General features: G+C 33.7%; 1 protein-coding gene across 8 annotated transcripts in view; it reads left to right on the forward strand.

The window, feature by feature from the left end:
* DDX60 (DExD/H-box helicase 60) overlaps nt 1–26,063 on the forward strand; it is a 104,625-nt gene that overhangs the window by 10,202 nt on the left and 68,360 nt on the right. For 7 of the 8 annotated variants that reach the window (XM_011223595.3, XM_034661405.1, XM_034661399.1 and 4 more), the window contains 9 exons: nt 1,443–1,559; nt 8,012–8,173; nt 9,700–9,858; nt 15,553–15,694; nt 16,565–16,720; nt 19,065–19,170; nt 19,630–19,745; nt 21,221–21,381; nt 24,004–24,250. In XM_011223595.3, the coding sequence (XP_011221897.1) occupies nt 1,443–1,559; nt 8,012–8,173; nt 9,700–9,858; nt 15,553–15,694; nt 16,565–16,720; nt 19,065–19,170; nt 19,630–19,745; nt 21,221–21,381; nt 24,004–24,250 (1,366 nt within the window). The remainder of the gene's footprint in view (nt 1–1,442; nt 1,560–8,011; nt 8,174–9,699; nt 9,859–15,552; nt 15,695–16,564; nt 16,721–19,064; nt 19,171–19,629; nt 19,746–21,220; nt 21,382–24,003; nt 24,251–26,063) is intronic. The other variant, XM_034661404.1, reaches the window with a different exon arrangement.

Consider the following 26,063-nt stretch of genomic DNA (forward strand, 5'->3'; position numbering starts at 1 on the left):
AATATCATCTGTGTTTTGCAGATGAGGAAATAGATACTTGAATAAGTAATCTGCTCATCATCAACACTAAATGAATAATAGAGCATGAATTTGAAAAGAAGCAGTCTGACTCCAGCCCTTATGTGCCTAAGTACTATGTGGTAAACTGCCTCCAAGTTAATGAAGGCCAGAAATGCATTAAATTGGAGGGAAAAACTTAGGCCTCTTTTGCTGAGACATACTAGTGAAATGATTGTTAATATAGTAGTTTTAATAAGAAAACAATGGAGAAGGGTGATGAGGAAGGAAAGTAAGTGAAATGTTTATTTCCTAATATTAAATCACTAATACAACTTTCAAAGTATTTAGGACTTATCCTTGATTGATCTTATTCTTTTACTGTATTGGTATATTTGACAATTACTGTATTGAATATTTCAGAATTAAAAATGGATACTGATATTATAAATAAATCTAGTTTCTATTCAATTTTCACTACTTATAGTGAATTACAAATATGAAGATAATGCTGTATTTCATCAAAATCATTTTGAGTCAGTTAACATTCTTTACTCTGAGAATAGTGTCATACCCCTCGTGGTATATGGAGACATCCAGATGGTTGTCATGAAATCTGATAGGATAATTTATTTTGTTTTAGTTAGAACTTCAGTCACTAAACTCTTTCCAACTCTAGTTGCCTGCTGTGAGTAGGAACTGCCCTGGGATTTTTATATTGGGAAGAGACTATAATCACTTGATCTCATTTTATTCTGTTAGAGCAATTTCTGAACTGAGTTTGAAGGATACCTTACAAGCATCCTTCCCAATCTCTCCTTAAGGTTTTTTTTTCAGTGTTAGATTTTATTTCTAGTATAATAATACATTTCCTACTTTATTGAACACTCATTTTAAAGAGGTTATTTCATTTATCTCTTTGAGGAATATGTGAGATGAAAATAAAAACGCAGTGTATGTTGATAATCATTGTTGCCGGATGATAGGTACCTGGGGGGAGATTATGCTATTGCTTATTTACGTGTGTGTTTGAAATTTTTCACGATAAAATATAATGTATTAAATGGGCACACTCTTCTTTTTGAGATATTGGAAATATCCTAAAATTAAATTATAGTAGTGGCTGCACAACTCTGTAACTTTACCAAAAGCCATTGAATTGTCCCCTTAAAAAGTGAGTGAATTTTGTTATGTTAATTATACTTTTCATGAAGTTGTTAAAAAAATGCACTAAATTCCCAGACAAAAATTAATTCAGCAAAAACAAGATAATGCTGCTTGGCAGGGTTTAAAAGCATTGTTGATGACCTGTAATTATATTAGTATATTTTTTTAACTAGGAAATATATTTTAACAATTATATCTTCAATATATGATTTGCTGTAGTTGGAAAGTGATTAGATATTTAACTATGACAATTTATGTGATTTGCCTTCCTTTTACAGAATAAAGAGAAGATTGAGAGTGCTTATAAAACCCTGATTAAACAATTGGAAGAATGTAGAATTTCGGCACTAGAATTTCTTTTTGGAAATTTAAATTGGAAAAATATGATGGAAGAGGTACTGAAACTTTAAAACACCTTTTTATTTGAACTGATTTTTTGATTATAAAAAAGTTGCAAAAATAATACTGACTTCCTATAGACTTCTCATCCACATTCCCCTAATATTAGCATCTGATGTAACCATGGTACATTTTTCAAAACCAGGAAATGAACCTCAGTATAATACTATTAACCAAGCTTTGGACATTATTTGAGTTTCACTTACTTTTCCACAAATGTCCTTTTTCTGTTCCAGGATTCTGTCCAGGGTCCCACATCCATTAGTTATTTCTCTCCAGTCTCCTCCAATCTGTAGTAGTTTCTCAGTATTTCTTTGTCTTTTGTGAACTTGACGTTTTGGAAAGGTATTGATTATTTATTTATTTTTAATATCCCTCAAATTGAGCTTATCTCATGTTTTCTCATGATTGGAATGAGGTTATGTATTTTTGGCAAGAATGCCAATGAGTTGGTGTTGTGTACAGTATATCAAAGGGTTCATGATGTTAATATGTCTTAACACTGGTGAAGCTGGTGCCTTCCAGCCTTCTCCACCGTAAAGTTACTATCTTTCCTGACTATGCAAATCCTCTTTTTTCTCAGACTTTTGCCAATTAATTTTAGAAGCCATCAATGAATCTTGTCTGCAACAGTTATTGCTAGATCTGTTTGCCTAATGGTTATTTTCTATTTCACTTTTTCCTCTGCTTTTCTTAACTTGGAGTTCTGCTGTAAGGGAGAGCTCCTGTATCTCTGACCTTTACTTGTTTATTTATTTATATCAGCATGGATTAGTGGATATTTTATATTATAGATTAAAGTCCAGTATTACAATTGTTTTGGTACTCAGATTGTTCTCGTTTGAACATTAGAGACTCCTTCAGGTTCGCACCTGTGTTCTTTTGCAAGCCCCACCCCTCTGCCCATCTTTTTTCTCTTCTAAAACCAGTTTTTTGAGATTTGATGACATACCTTGTGGTGATGGTTACACGGATGTATATTTATCTTCAAATTCATCAGGCTCTTTCTTTTTGAGCACTGTTTTACTTTTTGAAACCACAAGGTGTTCCATACTCGTATTTTCTCTACCTCAATCTTGAAATCTACCGCTTCTCCAAGGAGTTGTGGTTGCTTTTTTTTGGAAAACAGCATTTATTTATTTATTTATCTATTTATTTTTTTACTTAATATAAGTCAATCAATAAGTCAATGATTTTAATTTTTTTTTGTCTTTTCAAATGTTTCACATAAACTGTAGAACAACTAAAATTATTTATATACAACTATGACACAGAAGTAATGAGATGATTAAAATATTCTTAATGAGTTTGCATTTTCCAGTTGTTTGACTTGATGTAGCAATACATATTTATGATTTTAATTATTGTTTAGGCCTCAGAAAATGTCTGTTTTAAAGATCAGCAGGGTTCATGAGAGAGTTGATAATGTTGACTTGTTGACTTCTTGATTCTTTTTTTTATTATAATTTTTTTTATTATATGATGCTAGTCACCATACAGTACATCCCTGGTTTTTGATGTAAAGTTCCAAAACAGCATTTAAAGCCAAGATCTGGGAACTAAGTTTGTTCATTTCTACTGGGGCGTCATTGCTATGAGGACTTCTCGGCAGACACAGCTAGGAAATATGTGTATGTATGCTAAGCCATGCATATACATCTGTCTGTTTTTTGATCTATCATCTATCTTAAATATCATACATTCATACTGATAACTTACACTCGAATCCAATTTCATATCCTTCATTTTACCTCTCCCCTTTCCTTATTTGTAATTTCTTTCTCCAATTATGAGAAATTCAGCTCTCATTACGTACAGTATATTCACTATTTTTTCATTTCTAGCATATACACAAAGTAGTTTTAGAATTGCTAACGATATCTTGTGAGAAACACATTTACTAAATGGATTACAGGATTTATGTGCAGTTCTTTTTATCTTTAGTCATAGAATATGTAAAATACTGCTTTCCAAACTTATTCAGGTTAGTTCTTTTCTTGCACACCCCCTTCAGTTTGGTTGCTATTCATTACTAATACAGTTAGGTTCATTGGTTAGTGTTTGTTTTTCACTTTGGGTCCCTGCCACCCATTTCCAGATTGTTTTTAATTATCTGTTTATTTTGAAGGGTATACGAAAGGTATAGGAAGCGTACTTATGATTCTAAGAATCAGAGATATACAATAAGATGCTTAAGGAAGTGACACTTTGTTCTTACCCTGCTACTCTGATGCCATTTTCCGCTATGGTTACCCCTTTCCCAAATACTTTCTGTAGGTAATTTGTCTCTTTAGTTTCAGTTTTATCCTTCTTGCATTATTATTGTTATTTTTTTTTTTGCACAAAAAGGCAGGCATGTGTATTTTCTTATCATCTTCTTTCTTAAATAAAGGAACACATATTGTAGATATTTTTCAGTACTTTCTTTTTATACTTAACAGCATGTTTAGAACTCAATTTAAAGCAATTTATAGATATCTTCCTCATTATATTATATAGCTACATAGCACTCCATCATGTGGATGTACTATAATTTGTTTAACCAATTTCCTACTATGGAATTTATATTTGTTTTCAACATTTTGCAATTATAATCAATGCTGTAATAAATAATCATTTGTAGTATGTGCAATTTTGTATTATTGGAGGTATAGCCTCAGAGTAGATTTTAAAAATAGAAACAATGAGTCAAAAGATAAGTGCATATGTTGAATACTTAGGTTTTGTCAATTTTCTTTCAAGAAGAATTATATAATTTTTTTGTCTTTCAATTTTAAGTGTTCTCTCTATATCACAGATATTAGAACTTTGTGATATATTTTACGAATATTTTCTTCCAACTTGTCAATTGTCTTTTGACTTTGTTTATGATTTTTTGTTGTGTACATTTTTAAAATATTTTAATGTCAAATTTATTAATCTTTTTGTTTCGTTGTTGCCTCTAGATTTTGAGTCCCAGTTAGAAAGGCTTTACCTACATACATTAAGGTTAAGAAGAGGATTTGCCTCTGGTTTCTTCTTATACTTACAATTTTTTAAAATTTAGATTCCTAATCTATTTGCAATTCATTCTTGTAGACAGTGTGAGATATGGATATAATTTTTATTTTTTTCAAAGGGATGCTCAGTGGCATTTATTAAAAAGTCCATTTTTTATCCCAGTGATTTCAGGTGCTGCATCATTTTTTAAATTTCTGTATGTATTCGGAAATAAATCTGGACTTTCCACTCTGTTCCTCTGATTTATTTGCAAATTTTACAGTCTTTTGATTATCTAAAGACTTAATAGGTTTTTTAATGTATTATTTAGCTAGGTTTTCCATGTATAGTTTTTCTCTTACAGCCATCTTGCATTTTTATTTTTACATATGAACTTTTGTTATCAAAATATCTAAGTTAAAAAAAATCTTGTTATTTTTGTTGGAGAATATTGACTTTATAAATTAAACTGGAGAGATGTGGCATCTTTATAATGTTGAATTATTCCATGCAAGAAGAGGGGGTGTATTTACATTTTTTTCTAGTCTATTTTTGTGAATTAAAAAAATTTCCTTATATATGTTTTGTATATTTCTTGTTAATTTTCTTCCTATGTTTTAATGTTTTGTTGTTATTAAGTAAATTTTGCTATTATTCCAAGATTTTATCTACCATTGTGTTCTTTGACTCTTTGTTGTTTATACATATGAAACCTATTGATTTTTTTGTCAATCCTATGTGCTGATGTCTCATTGACATTTTAATTTTTGAATTAGTTTAATTATTCTTTGGGGTTATCCATATATACTATCATATCATCTGTGAACAGTGATAGTTTTGTATCTTTACCCATTGTTATGCCTGAAATTACCTTTTCTTATCTAGATGCATTAGGTAACAAACCTGGTACAATGGAGGATAGTACCAGCTATAGTGGGCATCTTTGCCTTGTTCCTAATCTTAGTAGAAATGTCTCTAGTATTTCCCCATTATACACACACACACATTCATTCTGATTTTAAGACTGTATCCCTCAACTTATCTCTTTTTGAGTGTTTTTATCATGAATGTGTATTGAAATTGTGGATACAATTATGATTTTTAAATATTAGCTTTATTAATATGGTATTTTGATATAAGTGGATTTTTAAATATTGAAGCAACTCTTTCTGGAATAAATCCCGTTTGATCATGGTATTATTTTCTTAATTGGTGTTGGGTTCCACTTGGTAATATTTTGTTTAGAATTTTTGCATCAGTATGCGTGAGTGATAATTTTCTGTAGTTTTCTTTCTGTGCACTGTAATTATTTGGTTGGGTATCAGTGTCATGCATGCTTCATAAAGAAAGATTAGAATATTTTCTTTTTCTTTTCAGTATTCCAAAATAATTTATGCATCATGGGGATTATCTGGTTTTTGAAGATTAAAATAGTTTCCCTATAAAGTCATATGGGACTGGGGCTTTTTTGTGGGATAGTTTCTTAATTTTCTCTGTTTGTCCTATGGAAATTGATTTATTTAAGCTTATAACTCCAGTGGGGTCAATTTTTATAATTAATCCTTATGAGGAAATTATCTATTCATTTACATTTCAAATTTATTTGCATAGAAGTTACAAAGTAGGCTTTTTTTTTTTACTTTTTAAAAATTTCTTCTGTTTCACTAGTTATTTTACCTTTACATTTTTATTCTGTACATTTTTTTATTTCTCACATTTATTAATGGTCAAATTTGCTAGTGGCTTGTCTGCTTTTTAAAGTTTTTCAGAAATCCCTGAAATTTTGATTTATTAATTAAATCTATCTACCAATTTTCTCTTCTTAATTTTTGCTTACTTTTATCTTTATTTTTCGCCTCCTTTTGCTTTCCTTTAGTTCAGTTTGTTGCTTCTTTTTAGATTTTCTTTTTGGAGCTGAGAATTTAATCCATTTTTTTATTATTTCATTTTTATTGTTAAATATGTTTAATGCAACAAATTTTCCTTTGGTCACTGCTTTAAATTTATCCCATAAATTATTATATGTAGTGTTTTTGTTATCAGTTTTATAAATTCTGTAATTTCAGTTTGTATTTCCCTTTCACCTAGGAGTAGCTTAATAGGAAATGTTTTTAAGCTTTAGACTAAAGGGTCTTTGTGCCTTTTTTTAAAAAAGTAAACTCTTCCTTTTGTATTTTGATCAGAGCACCATTTATAGTGTTTCTACACTATGGAAGTTACTGATATTTTCATTGTGACTTAACATATGACCAATTTTTATGGATATGCTGGGGGCACTTAAGAGGAATACATATTCTCTATCACCAGAGTTTAATTCATAGGACCTACACTATTGATTATGCTGTTTAAGTCATCTATCTTCTTACTTATTTTTTGTCCACTTGATTTCTTTTGTACCGAAAGTAGTATATTAAATTCTGTTATTATTAGTGTGTTTCTGAATATAGTTCCTTTAATCTCCTGTAATTTTTGCATCGTAAAGTTGGTTGTGACATTATACGTTGCATAATTATTCATAATTGTTCTTAAGAGATGATCATTCATAAAGGTTACATCTCCATTATAGATTGTGGCTTCTAGAATAAAAGAGTGCTTTTCCTTTTCATATTTAATGCTCTTGAGCTTGAATTCCCCCTAGCCTGCTGTAAAAATTGCTAGCCTCTCTTCTCTCCTTTTCTTTCCCCCCATTTCCCTGGTATACTTTTATCCATCCCTTTATTTTTAGTCCTTCTGAGTCACTTTGTTTAAGTTGTGTTTCTTGCATACCACATGTATTTGAGTTATTAAAAACTCTTCACATATTTTATTTTTACTGGATGTATAATATTTCCCATATGCTAAACACCTAAATTATTTGAGAATTGGTTTCTAAAAATAATTCTGTATGAACACCTTGGTGCATAAATCTTGGTACACATTTTGTGTTATTTACCTAGCCTGGATACCTAGAACTTGAATAGCCAGTAACAAAGTATCAATATATTTAATGGTAATCATATGTATTGCTAAATAGCTTTGCAGTAATTATGTACCTATCTCTACTCTCATTAGCAAAGCATAAGAGAAATGACATTTCACATGATTTCCAGTGCTGTCTATTATCATTAGAATATTCTAATATTTGTTAATTTGTAAGTAAAAATATGCTATTTAGTTATTCATTTATTACTAGAGAGGTTGAACATTTTTTCTATTTTTGTTAATATTTGTATTTCTTTTGTGAATTATCTGCTCATGTCTTATTAAAGGCTGAGATGTTTTATTATTGATTTATAGGGGCTCTTTACATAGTTAAGTTTTAATGATTTTACTAAAATATGTGTTTTCTCATCTTAAAATTTTATCACTTTTAACAGAAATATTTATAGTTTTATGTAGCCATATCCATCTTTGTATGATTTCTTCTAGTTACTTATGAATAAAAATATTTTTTAAATATCATGACATTTACAGTTTTCTTCTGTGGCAGGCATGTGAAACTATTTCTCAGCTTAAGCAGCTCTGGCCAGAAGGCTCTGATATTCGGCGTGTTCTTTGTGTTACTTCATGCTCCTTGTCTTTGAGAATGTACCATCACTTTTTAGAAAACAGAAAAAAGACTACCTCTGATGAGAAAACTAACATCCAAGAGGTGTGATTGTTATAACTTTACTATGAAACACCATTGCATTCCACTTTTGAAATTTTACTGATTTTCATCTACCTTTTCTTCCATTTCTTACTGTATTTATTCCCCAATTTACTTATATAAATTTCCCCCAAAAGAGGGAAAAACTGGAATTTGTTTATCAGAAATATCTATTGTGTTGTTATATGATTTAGTGTTTTACTCTACAGATGTTTCCCGTTAGTACACATTTAGTCAAATGTATCCAATCATCCAGAAGAAGGGGTAAATAAGAAAGGAAATTAGCGCTTGGTGAGAGCTTACATTATAATGTTCTGGGTTCTTTATATGCCTTGTGCCTTTATATCCTCACAAGAGCATTTTCAGGGAGGTATTTATTCCCATTTCACATGTGGAAACCCCTGAGGTTCAGATAGTCCAGGTAACATTCCTTAATTCAATAGCGGAGTGGAATGATGATTGAACCTGTATCTTTCTTGTTTAAATTCCATATCAAACTGTCTTTAGAAAGAATCTTCTCGCCGTAGTGTCTTGGTCCCATCTTAGCTGCAGAAATACTAAAGCTCTTAACCTTCTTTATGGTTGATACAGTTTGTTAAGAATCTGTTGGCCAGTGTGTGTTTGCTCTCCAGCTAAATAGTCATCCCTATATATATGTGTACATATGCACACATACACACACTCACACACACATGTGTACACATACTATTTTGTATACAATCTGACTGCTGGGGGATTCTTGCCTAAATTTTTATTAAAGTAAAATGAAGCTTTTAGTAACTTTTGTACACTCTCAGAAATAAACAGGACTTACTACCTTTTACTTAGCATCCTTTATATTTGGTTTTCCAATATCTACTTGAATATATTCTTACTCAAATATCTTTTATGTCATTAGGCATGACATTTTAAATTAGTATCACAAGAATGATACCAAACCAAGTGTATCTCTTTGGAACTTCTAGTCATTAGACCCTATTTGGCCCTGTGGAGGCGCTCTGAAATAAGTCTTACTTTTATTTCACTGACAACCCTGCAAACTTTTGAAGATGGCTAGGAGGGCCTTGTCCCATCATGTTAAATGTGTCCATTTCTTTACCTTTTTTCTAAGTGGGTAAGTTTTTTTAGATGTGTCCTGGTTTCTTCACTCTAATAGTATTCAGTGAAACTTTTAAAATATGATGCTTTGGACAGAATAGGGCATTTAAAATATGGCTCCATTCTTGCAAAGTCCTGTGGGATCATGACTTCATTAGCTGCTGGGTCAGCTCATTTAAAGTTAAGCTTAACTAAAAGTACTAAAAAACTGCTTTACATAAACTGCTGTGGAGCTAGCAGTTCCCTGTCCCCTTACCTGACATCTGTATTTTATATGCAGTCAAATTTATGTATGAAGAAAAAACCCTCAAAAACCTATGGAATGAAGAATGTAACAAAGCAAAATGTGGCTGCTGACCTTTGTGGTGCTGCATGCATAGCATGCAATTTCATAGCCTGCTGATCTCTATTTTACTTTCTTTGTTATTCAGGAGGAAAGTAATTGCTTAGCCCTGCAAGAGATGGAGGATCTGTGTAAACTGCACTGTCTCAGTGTGGTTTTCCTACTCCACTTACCTCTTTCTCAAAGAGCCTGTGCTAGAGTCATCACTTCCCATTGGACTGAGAACATTCACACTTTCTTAGAAATGGTAAATATGCTCTTTATTAGTTTATTTACTTATTTTTTTGTTTCCATTGCTTGACATAAAGAAACTGCAGTCACCTTCAAAAATAGATTTATAAAGGGTCCCTGGGTGGCTCAGTTGGTTAAGCCTCTGACTCTTGGTTTCAGCTCAGGTCATGATCTTAGGTTGTGAGTTCAAGCCCCATGTTGGGTTCCACGCTGGGCACAGAGCCTACTTAAAAAAAAAATTATAAGGGGATATTGTCAGCCCTTTGGTGACCTTAAATATTTAATGGCCTAAGTCAATTTCTTCCTAATTTCAACAACTCTGGTAGTAATAACAAACAGCATGATATATACCCAATCTAGGGATAAACATAACCTCTTTATTTTCCTTCTAATTTCTGTCAAGATCAGGTTTTTGTGTCATTAATTATAAGAGATTGGTGTCCATTGTGTTCTGCTCTTGAAAGGAATTGAAGACATATATGTAATGGTTAATTTTGTCCATTATAGATGTTAGTTAGAGAAAATTTGTAGACTTTAGGAAAATAGCAAAAACAAAAGAAACACCCAGTGACCCACTATTCAAATCAATTCATATATTACATTGGAATGTATTATATTATATATGAATATATATATATTTTTTTCTTTTCACAGATTTTAAAATTTTCTTTCATACTCTTGGTTAACTTCATTTTTTAATGGCTATTATTTTTTATGGATGTACAATGGTTTACTCACCCATTTTTCTATTATAGGATATTAAGAGGTTTTAATTGTTGTATTATAAATGCTACTATTTCCAGGTTCTTTGAGTGTAAGCCTTTTCCTTTAATTTGGGGATATTGACTTAGACTTTGTGCCCAGAAGTGGGATTAGTGGATCAATTTAAATGGAAAATTTTTAAAAATCTGGATACTTGCAGTCAAAATGTTCAAGGAAAGTATTTTAGAACCAATCAATTAGTAAGCTAGTCCACGAATATTTATCTAATATACATTGTGTGAGTCACTGGGGATACAGTGAGAAAAATAAGAATATATTTACCCATCTCAGCCCACCACTTTCATAGAGCTACATTTTACATAATGTTATCAGGGAAGAATTAGAATTTGCATCCAAGTCTCTATCTGCTCACTTTCCCATTCTCAGCAAACAAGTGTGTCAGAACGACCGGAGAAGAATCATTTAGTGTTTCTTGCCCTTTTCCCCCCTAGGGTCCCCTATGGCTGTCTGATGAATTCTATGAAGGGAATTTTCCCTTCCTCAGGATGATATAAATGCATAAAATAAGATACTTAGGATTGCAAGGGTATCAGTTATATTGAAATAGTTATTAAAATATTAAAACATACATTTGTGATGTAGTAATGCATGTGTTTCCTTGTTACTACATTAGACAATCAAATAACTACCATACTTTCAATATATTATAAGTATAAACAGTATCTCTAGTTGTTTGTAGCACTTGCAATGTAATGTGAAAATATGTTATTTCTACTGGTGCCAAATTCCAACTATGGCATAACAGTATGGCATGTCATCTGGGTTTATTATTGAAAATGAACATTTTTGCTACAACTTAGCAAAAATAAAAATTTTCTGATCTAAGTTCACGAACTCCCTAAATTCTTATCACCCCTGTGATAAGATCTTTTCTGCACGACCTCCCTCCTTTCAACCCCACCTTCCAGCTGGACCAGCATGTGCCCTTACTTTAGGGATTGGGGAAAAAAAGTCAAATTTCCCACCCTTTGAAAGGATAATATCTACATAAAACAAATATTATTGAAAAAGACAATTACCTTCTTCTGCTCACACTGCATCTTCCTCATAGAGTGTCCATGATTTGAGGAGGGGAGAGAGTTGGAGAATAAATGAAGTCACCATGAGTGGGGTGGGAAGGGCATATTGAATCGCTCTAAAGTTTCAGGGGTCTGTGCATAGAAAGAACCTGTGATTTAGTTTTCAGGGCACAGACTGGGAGATAGCTAGTCTCACCCAAGATACCTGCGGCTGTATGTGCCAGGGAACTGGACCGGAAAATGCAGTATGATGTCTACCCATGAAAGTGTGGGAAACGGTCCTTGAACTTCCTGAGTGAGGGTCTGAAAGTTCTTGTAGGCTCTAAATGAGTCATGCTAGTTTATTGAGAGGGAAGGGGAACCTGCTAGTCTTTACAGAATTCTCAGAAGCCAGATGAGGGGATAAGTGGGAAATGACATGGAAAAGACCCCTTTAAATCTGAGGACTGTATTTCAGTAGACTATGAACTTCATGGAACAAATGGAAGCCCCTCCATAACCACTGACCATTTAATCTCTATTCAAGGGACCTGGGTCTATTGCCCGTGTAGAATGCTGAAGAGTGAGGTATAACTGAAGGCAGCCATACTGAGTGGTGGGCACCGTTTTTAACAAAAATGTATAAATTTTTTTATACACACTTTTTTTTTTTTTTAAAGATTTTATTTATTTATTTGACAGAGATAGAGACAGCCAGCGAGAGAGGGAACACAAGCAGGGGGAGTGGGAGAGGAAGAAGCAGGCTCATAGCAGAGGAGCCTGACGTGGGGCTCGATCCCATAACGCCGGGATCACGCCCTGAGCCGAAGGCAGACGCTTAACCGCTGTGCCACCCAGGCGCCCCTATACACCCTTTTTTTTTAACAACAAATGTATAAACACTCCTGTCAAAGCCTGGCATGGGGGACTCATGAAGAGCATTGATCTGAGTGTGACTGGGAAGTAATTGAATTGGACTGATTTTACTTTGTAATGCTTACATTATATTTACTGAAATAACATAATGCGTATGTAGGATCAACAATTAAAGTTCAGAAACAGAAGAATACATTGATTGTGTATCTAGGTCTATATCTGTGAGCATTTACAACTGCTCTAACAGGAGTGTTAAAGGTTTTATGATGTGGTGTACACAATACCATGTGGCTCTGCTGATGCTTGGGGGAGAAAATATTTCCCTATATCCCAAAGCCCGCTGGGGAACTTTCCTCTAGGCATTTTGATAGTCTGTTAAGAAGAGGCTGACTGTGGTTAATTAAAGGAATAGGAAGACTGTATTTCCAGCTCTTTTTAGTTTATTTATTTAATTCTAAAGATTTTATTTATTTGAGAGAGAAAGAAAGAGAGAGAGTGCACACATGAGCAGGGAGAGGGACAGAGAGAGGGGAGAAGGAGACACAGACTCCCCACTAAGCTGGGTAGCTGGAGACAAGGCTCCATCCCAGGATGCTGGGATCATGACCTGAGCCAAAGGCAGACACTTAACTGACTAAGCCACCCATATGCCCCTAATTTACTTTAGACATTTCAGTAAAATCATGTCAGGTTAATACATTAAACCTATTGATACGACATATTAGATACTCAAATAATGCATTCTAGCATCAATATTACTGTGCTGCGAGTTTTGTTGTAGTTATTTCTCAGATAATATTTGATTTTTTTGGTCAACTTTTTATAGGTTGAATTACATATACTCAGTTACTGAATGGTATGAATGTAATAATTGTGGTATTGATTTACAGATTTAGATGAATGCTCTGTATGTATAGTTTTCATTTATAAAGAGTTTTATAAACAATTTTTTATGGACAGTGCTAAGTAGGTGAAAGGATATTACAAAGTCTTTCTAAATTATGTAATATTCTAAGATGGTTCTGCAGGACATACTTTGTGGTTTTAGTTGATAGAAAACATCACTCTTCAATTAGGATGGCATGGATTGAGGACAGGATAGGAATAGCTGCTAGTTATTTTGCACCAGCTTTATGTGTATACTTTACCTATGTTACCTCATTAAGACATAATAATACCCTCGTTTGTCCTCATTTTACAGACGAAAACTTGGGCTCAGAAAGGCTAAGTGGCCCTAAGCTTAGCACAACTAATAAATGATCAAGGTGGGAGATAAGTTCATCTCTGTCTGGCTTCCAAATCTGTGCTCTTCCCACCATCCTCTGCTCCCTTGTTAAGGGGAAACAGCTGATTATCCCATAGTCAAGCACCCCTCTGTTCTTTTCTATCCTCCATGCTTCATTTTGGTAGCACCCAGTAGCTGGAAGTGTAAATTCGGGTAGACTCTGAAATTTTCACAATAAAAAGAGTATTCTGAGGGCTGTGGAAAAATCAACAAGAAACTCTGAAGGTAGAATTTCATTTTTACTCAAATCTTGACACTTGGAGACCATATGGAGGCTCTTCTTATATGAAGTGAATAAAATGAGGAATGTTTGCTGTACTGTATTCACATATTACCATTTGTTTACTCAGTGGTATTATGGGAAAGGATTGGGTGGGGAGAACCTTACATGGCAGTGGTTCTCCAAGTATGGTTACTTTGAACAACATCATCAGCATCACCTGGAAACTTGTTAGAAATGCAAATTCTTAGGCTCCATCTCAGAGCTACTGAATCAATCTTGGGATGATGCCTAGCAATCTGTGTTTTATTTGACAATCTTTCCATGTGGGGCTCCTGCTGAAGTTGGAGAACCACTGTTTTATGGCTCTGTGGCAATCTCTTTAGTATTTTATTGTAGCTAAAACTACACTGTAGGTAGGAGTCTCCTACTTTGATATTTATGACTTCTCTTGAAACTTGGGCAGTCTCCCTAACATCTGTTTAGAGCTAGGTTGTCCAAAGCACTAGCCCATAGCTACAAGTGGATATTAAACTTGGAATTAAATGTGGAATGTGGATAGTCTGAAGTGAGATCTGCTCTAAACTTAAAAGAAACACCAGATTTCAAAAAAAGTTAGTATGAAAAACGTGTAAACTACTCTGTTAAAATTTTTATATTGATTACACATTGAAATGATAATACTTTGGATATGTTAAATAAAATAAAATTTTGCTTTTTTTTAAATGTGACTTGTGGAAACTTAGGATAAAATATGCAGCTTGACCATGTTATATTTCTGTTGGATTATTCTGGGTTCTATTTCCACATCAGTATAGATAAATAAATTATTCACATTTGGAAAGCATTTGGTTTTATCATTGAGGGAGGGTGGAGCAGAGAAGCCTCAGTTTTCCCCCATTGAACTTAACTCCCCAAACACTGTCATTGACTGAAAAGATGACTAGGCTTTCACTTGCTAAGGTTGTTTACTCATGTCTACTTAACTCTGAATTAAGTGTGGCAAGGAAGGCATTCTGTCTGTGAGGCATGAACATAGCCTCACTGTCATAAACTCAGCAGGTGCACACCAATGTAGGTGGAAGGGAATCTTTGAGTTTGAAGGATTCAGCATCTTCTAGACCCCTAAACAATCAAATGCTATTTCTTGAATCCTCTTTGGACCTGCAAGTAGAATTGGAAAACATTAAAACCTTAGTGAAGAACAGAGGCAGATTTGAAAGCAGAAGTATTTCTGTAGCAATGGGGCTGTATCTGTGGTTCAGTGTGAAAAAAAAAATTTTATTGAGTCAAACACAGATTTCTATGATTCAGAATAAAGAACTATGCTGAATTAATTTTTTGGTCAGTTTGGTTTTACTTTATGATCTAACCTTTTAAGATATAAAACATTCATCATTATCCAGCCTTAAAGGACTTACATTAATAAGAACTGAAAGAGCCTTGCCAACTTGCCTTTCATTGGATTATTGATGCATTTGAAGTTGTATTATAGTTTATTGCTAATATAATAATTATCAATGACTTGGTTTTATTTTTAATTTTCAGAAAAAGTGGTGTGATTATTTCATCCTAAGTAATATAAACATTTGTGAATTTTGGAATCTGAATTTAATTCACCTTTCGGACTTAAGTGATGAGCTTCTGTTGAAGAATATTGCTTTTTACTATGAAAATGAAAATGCTGAAGGTACCACCTTAGTATATTATAGTAATTGTACTTTCATACAGAGATAAACATTATAAAGGATTTAAAACTTCAAAATCATTTTCCTATATGTCCAACATATAACATAGCAATTATTTTCCTTTCAGTCTTTGTTTATACATGTATGTAAGTTTTATTTAGTTGTAATCAGTGTGAGTGTTATATTTTAAAACATTTTTAACTTAATATACTCAAGTTTTCTTGAAAAAATCTGTGTTTAGGTATTTGGCATTTCTAGATAATTTTGACAGTTGTATTTTTCATTTAAATATATGCATTACATTTTAAAAATATTTATTCTAATTAAAGTAATCATCCTACTACATGAGATATTTAGGGAATTTTATTTTTTTCCAAAGACAAAGCTGACTTATATGTTACATATAATTTGTTTTTCTTTCTTTGAATTCTTTTGTTAGAATAAATTTTCTGCTGTTTCTTAATAGTAAAAGAAAATGAAAACATGTTTTAAGAGAGCTATAACTCATTGAGCATTCTTGAAGCTTCTTTGACCTCTAGAATTTGGTTCCTCCACTTTATAAACATCGGAATGGGTTAGCCACATATAAATTTAGCAACTCTCTACAAATTTTCTTATCTTTGAAAAATAAGTTCTATTCAGTTTTATTGGTTGTAAAGTTATATGTGGCATAACTTTTTTACATTATAAAATAGATATTCATAATCTCTTATTGTTATGATAGTTGTAATTTATTCATTTAGGTGCAGTGTGGAAGTCACTGAAGATTTCACTGTTTAGCAAATATTTCAGAACTCTATGAATTTTGTTGTGCGTGCTTCTGTATATATAGGAATGACTTTTAATATTTAGTACTTTTAACTATTATATAGGCCTACATTCGAATTTAGGAGATGCCATTATGAAAGATTATGAACATCTCTGGAATACTGTGTCAAAGCTGATCAGAAAGTTTGCTGTTGGAAAGCCATTTCCTCTGAGAACAACAAAACTTTCTTTTCTTGAAGAGAATCCATCACCAATCAAAGGTAATAAATCTCTAAATTAATTTGAAATAACAGTTCAAATCTCTGAAAAAATTTTGAAAACACTACTAACTAAATGCTGTAGATCCAAATAATTTTCTGGCACTATGCATTTAAATAATAAATAAATAATAATAAATAAAAATAAAGTTACTTTTCCCTATATCATTGGGAAATGATATATGCTAGGACTATAATTTTGAAGTTATATGTTTTGCTTGTAGCTAATGTTCTTGCCAATTTAAAAAAAGCCAGATATATGTGACTTTCATTTCTAACAATATGGCAGTATAGGTTAAGGGAAAAATCTTTTTTGGGAAACAATTGACACGCTGGTAAGACATACCAAACATCCTTGTGTATTATTGTAGCTAAGCTCAAAACAGTAGAAGTGGGATTCCAGGAGCCAAAAATAAAGGGAGAGACTGATCTTTGGCTAATAAAAAAATAAATTACTCTGATGATTTCTAATTATAGGTCCATCTTCCCAAGAATTGGGGGTTTCAGTTATTCTGTTAGAAGTGTCAAGACAACTCTAAGCCAGAAAATTGACTTAAAGTGATCAGAAGAATCTAGTACATTCTTTGTAGAGGAAAAACGTCATAAACCCTGGGAACACCTGGGTGGCTTGGTTGGTTAAGCATCTGCTTTCAGCTCAGGTCATGATCCCAGGGTCTTGGGATAGAGCCCCTCATGGGGCTCCCTGCTCAGCAGGGAACCTGCTTCACCCACTGCCTGCCACTCCCCCTGCTTGTGTTCTCTCTCTGACAAATAAATAAATAAAAATTAAAAACTTCATAAACCCTGGTTTTACAGGATACAGGGTTTTACTCATATTCTGTCAAATATGAGTACAAATATGAATTTATAAAACGACAGAGGAAATAAGCTGCTAAGAGAAAATATAAGCTAAAGAACCAGAACTTCATATTTTGTAATTATCAAAAGTAGAATATACTATATGTGTATTTAAAATCTCAAAGAAATAAAATATGAAATTTGAAACATGAGAAAATTACAAAGTTCTATACAACACCGTTTACATTTTAAAGTAACCAAAGTTGTAGAAATGAAAATAGTGTCAATGGATAGGCTAAAAAGGTGATTGGATATTGCTAAAGAGAATGTGTAAACTAGAAATAGATAAAAAGAATTAGACTCTTGAGGAATATCAAATAAGGGGTTTATCGATTCCAGGAAGATCAAATAAGGGAGTGGTTAGGTAAGATCAGGAAGAGAACAAAACCAGTGTAAGTCATGTTAATGAGTAAATTTCCACTGTGGGCAAATACAGGTAGATTTTACTGGGAATCTTAGAATAGCGTTCAAACCACCTCAGAGATGTCTTACCTGAAAAGCAAGATAGCTGGGGCATTTACCCTGCAACTCCTGTCACATTTTTGGCTGAGGGCTATCTAGCTCTGGGGCATTGAATCCTTAGCAGTTCTGGCCTTCTTCACATGGCAGTAAAAAGAAAAGTGCTCAGGCAGAGAGCTGCAGAGACTTGCAGTAAGAAGGTGCTAGGCAAACACAGGAACAGTGAACACCAAGGGGATAATGGACAGAGCAATGGCAGCTTACCTAGAATTATGAACCAGATATAAATAAAATGGCATTCATTAGCCAACTAGTATATATAGGATATATGTGTAATATGATATCTATCACATGTATATGTATATGTGCAGATACATATATATATCAAAGAGGATGTAAGAAAATATTGTAATGATATCAAATTATTTCATTATTATTTATATATTTCCCCCTACTTTTTAAAAATTTCATTTCCGGGGTGCCTGGGTGGCACAGCGGTTAAGCGTCTGCCTTCGGCTCAGGGCGTGATCCCGGCGTTATGGGATCAAGCCCCACATCAGGCTCTTCTGCTATGAGCCTGCTTCTTCCTCTCCCACTCCCCCTGCTTGTGTTCCCTCTCTCACTGGCTGTCTCTATCTCTGTCGAATAGATAAATAAAATTTAAAAAAATTTCATTTCCATAAAAGTATTTATGTAGGAGATCTCTGAGTGAGAGTCCCATATTCAAATTCCTTGTAATAGGTGATAATGAAAGAAATAAATATTAAAAAAAAAGGAAACAGTTATTTTCTACCTACCTAGCTACCTACCTACATGCCTAAATGCTGCCTATTTCTTCATAATCTGTTATGTTTCAAAATGTTTTAATATGGGCAATAGCTTTATGGGAAGGTCTGGAATTGATAAATGTAAATAAAATCAATGAAAAATATTTTTTAATGTAAGGTTTTAGAAAATGATGTGTAATGTTCCTGTGTGAAAGTTTCCCATTTAACACTGTCTTAATTTTTTTTTTTTTACTTGTTTACAGATACCTCCAAGGAAAAGATTCCTAATTTGGGATTTATTTCAATGTCATGTGAAGTGGTTGATAAGTTTGTTGGCAACCTTTTGAAAGATTTGCCTTTCTTAAAAAGGTATAAGACCAAAAACATCTCAGTAAGTGGGTGGAATGATGACTTACTCATTAAAGATTCTATGAAATGAAACAAATTAAATGGAGTATATTAGATGCAATATGTGTTTGTAACATATAATGAGTTTAATAGCAAATTTATCAATGTCTTTGATCTTAACTAGGTTAAAATCAACATGGTTTTAATCTTAGAGTAAAATTACTCCAGCTAGATGTTTTTAATTAGTGGATTAATTAATGAATATTTGTTGATTTGATGGGACTGTTAGAGAAGTGGGGTAGATTCTGGGTTCTTAAGCACCTAATAAACTGCTTTTGGGGTTCTAACACCCACATCATATTGTAGAAAGAGGAAAGGTGGCTATGATTTTTAACAAAATATTAAAAAATGAAATCCGTGTTGTGTTCTATTTAGAGGCATGAAATTTAAAATATGCATATATTTCTTTTTGTCTCATAGTGATGATCCTATTGTAACTTCACTAGTTAAACAAAAGGAATTCAATGAACTTTTGCATTGGCATTCTCACAGACCCCTTAGTGATGATTATGACAGGACAAAGTGTCAATTTGATGGTGAGTTATATGACTCTGATGAAATAAATTAAAATCAATTTCACTCTCTTTTTATTTTGTAATAAAAAATTATCATATCATGAGCCACAAGTTATACTTCTTGAATAATGATGGTCAACAAGATATTTCAATGTATGTCAGTAAAGATGGTAATGAAAAAGTCCCACTCTGTTTACTGATAGTGATAGGAACACAGGAATGCAGATGTCCTAAACAAAAATTTAAAGCTTTTTAAAATAAATATGGTTTGTAGTTTAAGGTATTTGTACATTCCTTGAAATTTATAATACTGAGGCCATAGTCTTTCAAGCAATTTCACCTACTTTCACACCACCCAGTTGATTACATGTAACAAGTGCCAGTATTTTCTGTGCCTTCATTCTCAGGATGGTTGGAACTGCAAAAGGAGGCCCATGAAACCACTAAAAGTAGACCAACAGAGATTGACTTAGGGATCTTGTCTCTTTGGTTAATCCCTTGTCTTCACCTCATCTTTGTCTACCCCTATGCTTACCTCCACCCTTCTTCAAGTTGACAGAACTTACTTTCAGAAGAATCTAGGAGTGTGCATAGTAAGCTTGCCCGTGTTTATCAGCCTGCTTACATAAACAGCTACTGAGATCCTGCAAGATGTGAGGGGATCTTTTAGATTAACTATTAATATCCTTCAAAGTGGTTTAATTTGATATATGTAGATACAGACATAGAAAATTCAACCAGCTTAATTATCCTCTTAATTGAGGTTTTTTAGGTATGGGAGTAAGTCATACCTTGATTGTTGGGATTTCCTTTGTCTTTGGATTTTTCCATAGTGAAAGTGTTTTTCAGCTGCCAAGCTCTTGGCTCTGTGGCTCTGGTTTAGCATAAGGATTTTTCTGTCAAGCAGTACCAGAAGCCAAAATATCCAAGGTGAATATCTTCTTGATTTTGCCTCTACCACCTTCTTCTTTTTTTTCTTTAAAGATTTTATTTATTTATTTGACAGAGAGAGACAGCAAGAGAGGGAACACAAGCAAGGGGAGTGTTAGAGGGAGAAGCAGGCTTCCCATGGAGCAGGGAGCCCGATGCGGGGCTCGATCCCAGGACCCTGGGATCATGACCTGAGCCGAAGGCAGACGCTTAACGGCTGAGCCACCCAGACGCCCCTCTACCTTCTTCTTTTTAAACTCATTCATAGGGCAAATAACAGGAAATATGCAGAATCTGTCATTCTCTGTAGCATCCTGCTATTTGCTTTAGGAGGTAGACTGTGGAAGAATGTTTTGTCGCTTCCATCCTTTAAATTAGGTAAAGAATTACTCCATAGAAAAGAATTTGCCTGACTTGAGTCCGTCTTTAACAAAAGTAAATTGGACTAAATTCCTATTCCAAACTAAAAAGTACATTCATTGTGTGGGTGGGATGGTATGAAGAATTAGTGAGAATGCTGTCGAAAAAATACAGTAGTTTTACCTTTTAAATCTTTTCTTTTTCAGAAAAATCTAGAGATCCTCATTATCTTAGGTCTGTACAGAAGTATCATGTTTTTCAACGATTTTATGGAAATTCATTAGAATCAGTCTCTTCAAAAGTCGTCGTAACTCAAGCTGTCAAGCCAAAGAATAATTTTAGTGCACCCAAGAACAAAAAGGCACATGTAGGTTCTATTAATTCCATCAAATTTTAAAACTGTTTTTTTTTGGTCTTTTCTTAAGTTTATATTTGTTCAGTTCCTCTGATAGTTTCTTTCCATGCTATGCTTTTTCTTTTTATGTATGATCACTTAGATTATTTTATTTACTTGGTAAGAAAGTCTAACCTCCATATACAGGGTTATATATGATCCTCTATACATAATAAAATGTATATGTATTTGAAAAAGAATATAAGACAATAGGTTACTAAAGGCTTGGATTTAGAAATGTTGAAATAAAATTAATAACATAGTTCTTTTGAGTTCTGGTCTACAATGGCAATATAGGAGGTTCCTGAACTCATCTCCTCCCACAGACACACAGAGTTTACAGATAACTACAGAAAAATTCTCTCTGAAAGCAATCCAGAAACTAGAGAAATAACTACTACACATTGGATAAATGAGAAAAATTCCACAATAAAACAGGTAGAAGAGGCTGAGACATACTCTTGCTATAAACCTCATCCCTGGTGCAGAGACATACACTTGGGAGAAAACTCATAAGTCCCTGTTTTTCCCTCAGGAGGAAAGGGTTGGGACCAAATTTTTGGTCTGGCTCCCCAACTTTTGAGTTCCACCTGAAGAAAGGGCCCCTCAAAATATCTAGCTTTAAATGCCAATAAAACCTGCATCCACAGGACCCAAAAGATTATAGCCTGACTATCCCCACCAGGGCACAGAGGCAGCAGACTGAAATGCTTACTCCCAGTCTTTCCCTGAAAGAGACTGATTTGCATGCTTTTAAAAGTCCAAGCAGAAATGTGGACTTTTGCTTTAATAGTTAAAAAGCGGCCTTTCCAAGCCCAGGTAGGTGGTCATTGTTTTTCTCCTTGTGGTGACAACCTCCTTTTTATTTTCATAGCCAATTGTTGGTGAAATCATCCAATTACAACTTTTCCTTTTTCATTTAGTGCTACCAAGAAGTTTCTATTTTTTTTAAGAAAGATGTTATAAAATAGAAAGTTTGCAGCAAAAATTCTCATTACATAGTATAAGTTATGAAGACTGAAAAAAATCCCATTTTTCTTTTACATTATTAAAAACTAAATAAATTATCTCATTGGAGTTAAACACCCTCAGCACTATATAAATGTGCTCTTCTGGGGCGCCTGGGTGGCTCAGTCATTGGGCGTCTGCCTTCAGCTCAGGTCATGATCCCAGCGTTCTGGGATAGAGCCCTGCATCGGGCTCCCTGCTTAGCGGGAAGCCTGCTTCTCCCTTTCCCACTCCCCCTGCTTGTGTTCCCTCTCTCGCTGCCTCTCTCTCTGTCAAATAAATAAATAAAATCTTAAAAAAAAAGTGCTCTTCTAGCAACTGGTTAATAGATCTGCATATTCAGTATATAATAAGCATTGTGCATGGCAAAGCACCAGGGGTCACCCTTGTCTTATTGAGAAAGAACCATGCTGAGTTAACCTAGAACCAGTACATTTGGCAGATTAAAATATTGGGAAACCTCAAATAATGTTGATTAGAATTAAATATTGAGAAAGGATAACTAATATCAACTTCATTGTAGGCAAAATTTATATATTAATTTCGTGACTAACCAGAACAGTAGAAGGTTTATAGAATTCTTTTTTTAAAATAATTTTATTTTGTTATATTAGTCACCATACATCCCCAGTTTTTGATGCGATTGTTCCATGATTCATCATTTGCGTATAACACCCAGTGCACCATGCAATATGTGCCCTACTTAATACCCATCATAGGCCTATCCCAATCCTCCACCCCCTCCCCTCTGAAGCCCTCGGTTTGTTTCCCAGAGTCCACAGTGAATACAATTCTTTAGTTTGTTTTTGCAGATTAATAAATCAGATGGGTAAAACTATAGTAAAGTGGGTCCATATTGAGTTTAAGTCAATTGGAAAACCTTATCTAGATAGAGCAAATCAGTTGTATTTATGTTGTTCCTTTCCATCCACTCCTTTCCTTCATCTGGTTTCGCTTTTCCTCATTTACTTATCAAATATTAATGATTTGTGCTTGAGATATACAGACAACTATGGCGTATTTCTGTTTCAAGGAAGTTAATCTAGATAGGAGGTATGACAAGTAAAATCATAACTACAGTATGTGTAATGAGTACTTTGATAGAGAGATGCCCTGGCAGAGAAGGAATATATGAGTTAGGCTTAGGAGTTAGGAAAGGCTTCATGGAAGAAATATCTTGAAGGACAAGTAGGAGACAGGGAGGTGACCATGGAAGAGGAAAATCCATTCCAGAGAGAGCAGCAGGAACCAATGCAAGAGACATGAGAAAGCAGTGGCTTGATGTTTCCAATTTTATTAATTTACTTTCTGATTTATAATCTATACCACTCAGAAATCTACAAAATTATCTGCAGAGAGGCTTTATAGTGATTAAATTTAATTGTCATAAGTTTTCAATTAACAGAGGCTTTGTTTTTAAGAAATAAATACTGAATCTAAAATTGTTCCTATTCAAGAATGGGAAGATGGTCAAAATAACCAATATACACTTAAAATTATTGTCTCATATTTGAAATTTATTCTTGGAATATTTCCAATTTGTTCATGATATGCTTTTTCTTTTTTTTTTTTTTCCTTTTTGGGCAGGAGACTAAGGCTGAAATAATTACTAGAGAGAATAAAAAGAGGTTATTTGCTAAGGAGGAACAAAAAGAGGAGAAAAAGTGGAGTGTTCTGTCATTTTCTATTGAGGAGGAAATGAAAGAGAACTTAAACTCTGGAATTAAGAACCTGGAAGATTTTTTGAAATCGTGTAAAAGTAACTCAGTGAAATTTCGAGTTGAAATGGTAGCATTAACTGCCTGCTTGAAAGCATGGAAAGAACATTGCCGAGGTAAAGTTACGTATTTTTGGATTTTTTGTTTTGATGAATTAGAGAATTAATAAAAGGATGTAATGATGATAGCTGTCATTTATTAATTCGAAGCCTTAGATTTGTTATGTGATTTTATCCTTACAAAATTCCTCTAAGGATTACTTCTTTTATTAGTGAGCAGTGAAATCTCAAAGTAGCAAATATACAGCACGTTCCTAAGCAAATTCAAATCAGATCAAAGACAGGCTTAAGAATAACTACTTATAAAATTGTGGGCATAGTCAAGGGAAACAGAAAAGACAGTGAGGCTCTCTGGGAGAACTGTCACTCATTTTTGAGATCTGAAGTGCAAACATTTTCTTTCTGGGTAAAACTAAAGATTATGTTTGCCAACCATGTTGAGTTCTTCCAAATGTTGCTGTGGCTCCCATGTGCTCTACTTTGCAATTTCTATAACACACAGTAGAATAAAAAAGAAGAGACAGGAAGAGGAAGATAAGGGCAAATAAACATGGGTAGAGATATGTAAATTGATAACAGGTGAAATGATATGCGCTGTAAGAGCTCCAAACTGACAGTTCTTCCTAGTTAACCTAGTTGATCTGGCTTGAGTGCCTCCACACTTGAATCCATTTAACACAGGATCACCGGGTTCTTCTTTTCTCCCCCCTACTCTCATTCTATTAACTTCAACCTGCTCTAGCACAGTCAGCCTTTCACTGTGGATTCTGTCACCGTGAGAAGCGTAAAATTTGGCTTATGTATTTCTCTGCAAACAAGATGTATCAGAATTTGCAGTTGACTGCTGCTAAGAAAGATCAGAATTAAGTGGCTCACTCTCCTGAGGGGAAGAATTCTACATTAGATTTCTTTGTAGTCTCTTAGCATTCAGTGAGTGTTTGGTAATATTTGTTAGATAGCTAAAATATAGGTTTATTAGAAGAAAGTTGAAATTAAGAACAACCCTAACTGGTAAGTATGGAAAGATTAGCAGTGAAGAAGAATAAAAAGAATGCAATAACTATACAGAAATGGAGAAAAATTAGCATTTTGTTTTTGGTGTTTTTTAAAAATTTTTTTATTATATTATGTTTGTCACCATAGAGTACATCCCTGGTTTCTGATGTAAAGTTCGATGATTCATTAGTTGCATATGACACCCAGTGCACCATGCAATATATGCCCTCCTTACTACCCATCACCAGTCTATCCCATTCCCCCACCCCCTCCCCTCTGAAACCCTGTTTGTTTCTCAGAGTCCATAGTCTCTCATGCCTCATTCCCCCGTCTGATTACCCCCCTTTCTTTATCCCCTTTTTCTCCTACCGATCTTCCTAGTTCTTATGTTCCATAGATGAGAGAAATCATATGATAATTGTCTTTCTCTGTTTGACTTATTTCACTTAGCATTATCTCCTCCAGTGCCGTCCATGTTGCAGCAAATGTTGAGAACTCGTTCTTTTTGATAGCTGGGTAATTTGGCAGTTGTAATTGACTAATTGAATTAGCAACCTCCCCAATGATTACACCAAACAGTTATCCATAGTCAACAGTAGGACTCAAATGTTGCAAAGTTTTTAACCAGATATTTAAAGTCATCTAAATTTTTTTTAACAATAATAGAGAAGTCATGAAGATAATAGGTGAGAAAAGATTTGTTGCTTCCCAGAACACTTACACAACCTTGAGTTTTAACAATCTTATTTCTTTTTCTTTTTTTTTTAATTTTTTTTATTATATTATGTTAGTCACCATACAGTACATCCCTGGTTTCTGATGTAAAGTTCGATGATTCATTAGTTGCATATAACACCCAGTGCACCATGCAATA

This window comes from Ailuropoda melanoleuca, chromosome 5 (genome assembly GCF_002007445.2).
Source record: "Ailuropoda melanoleuca isolate Jingjing chromosome 5, ASM200744v2, whole genome shotgun sequence".
In the NCBI taxonomy this organism is placed as follows: Eukaryota; Metazoa; Chordata; class Mammalia; order Carnivora; family Ursidae; genus Ailuropoda; species Ailuropoda melanoleuca.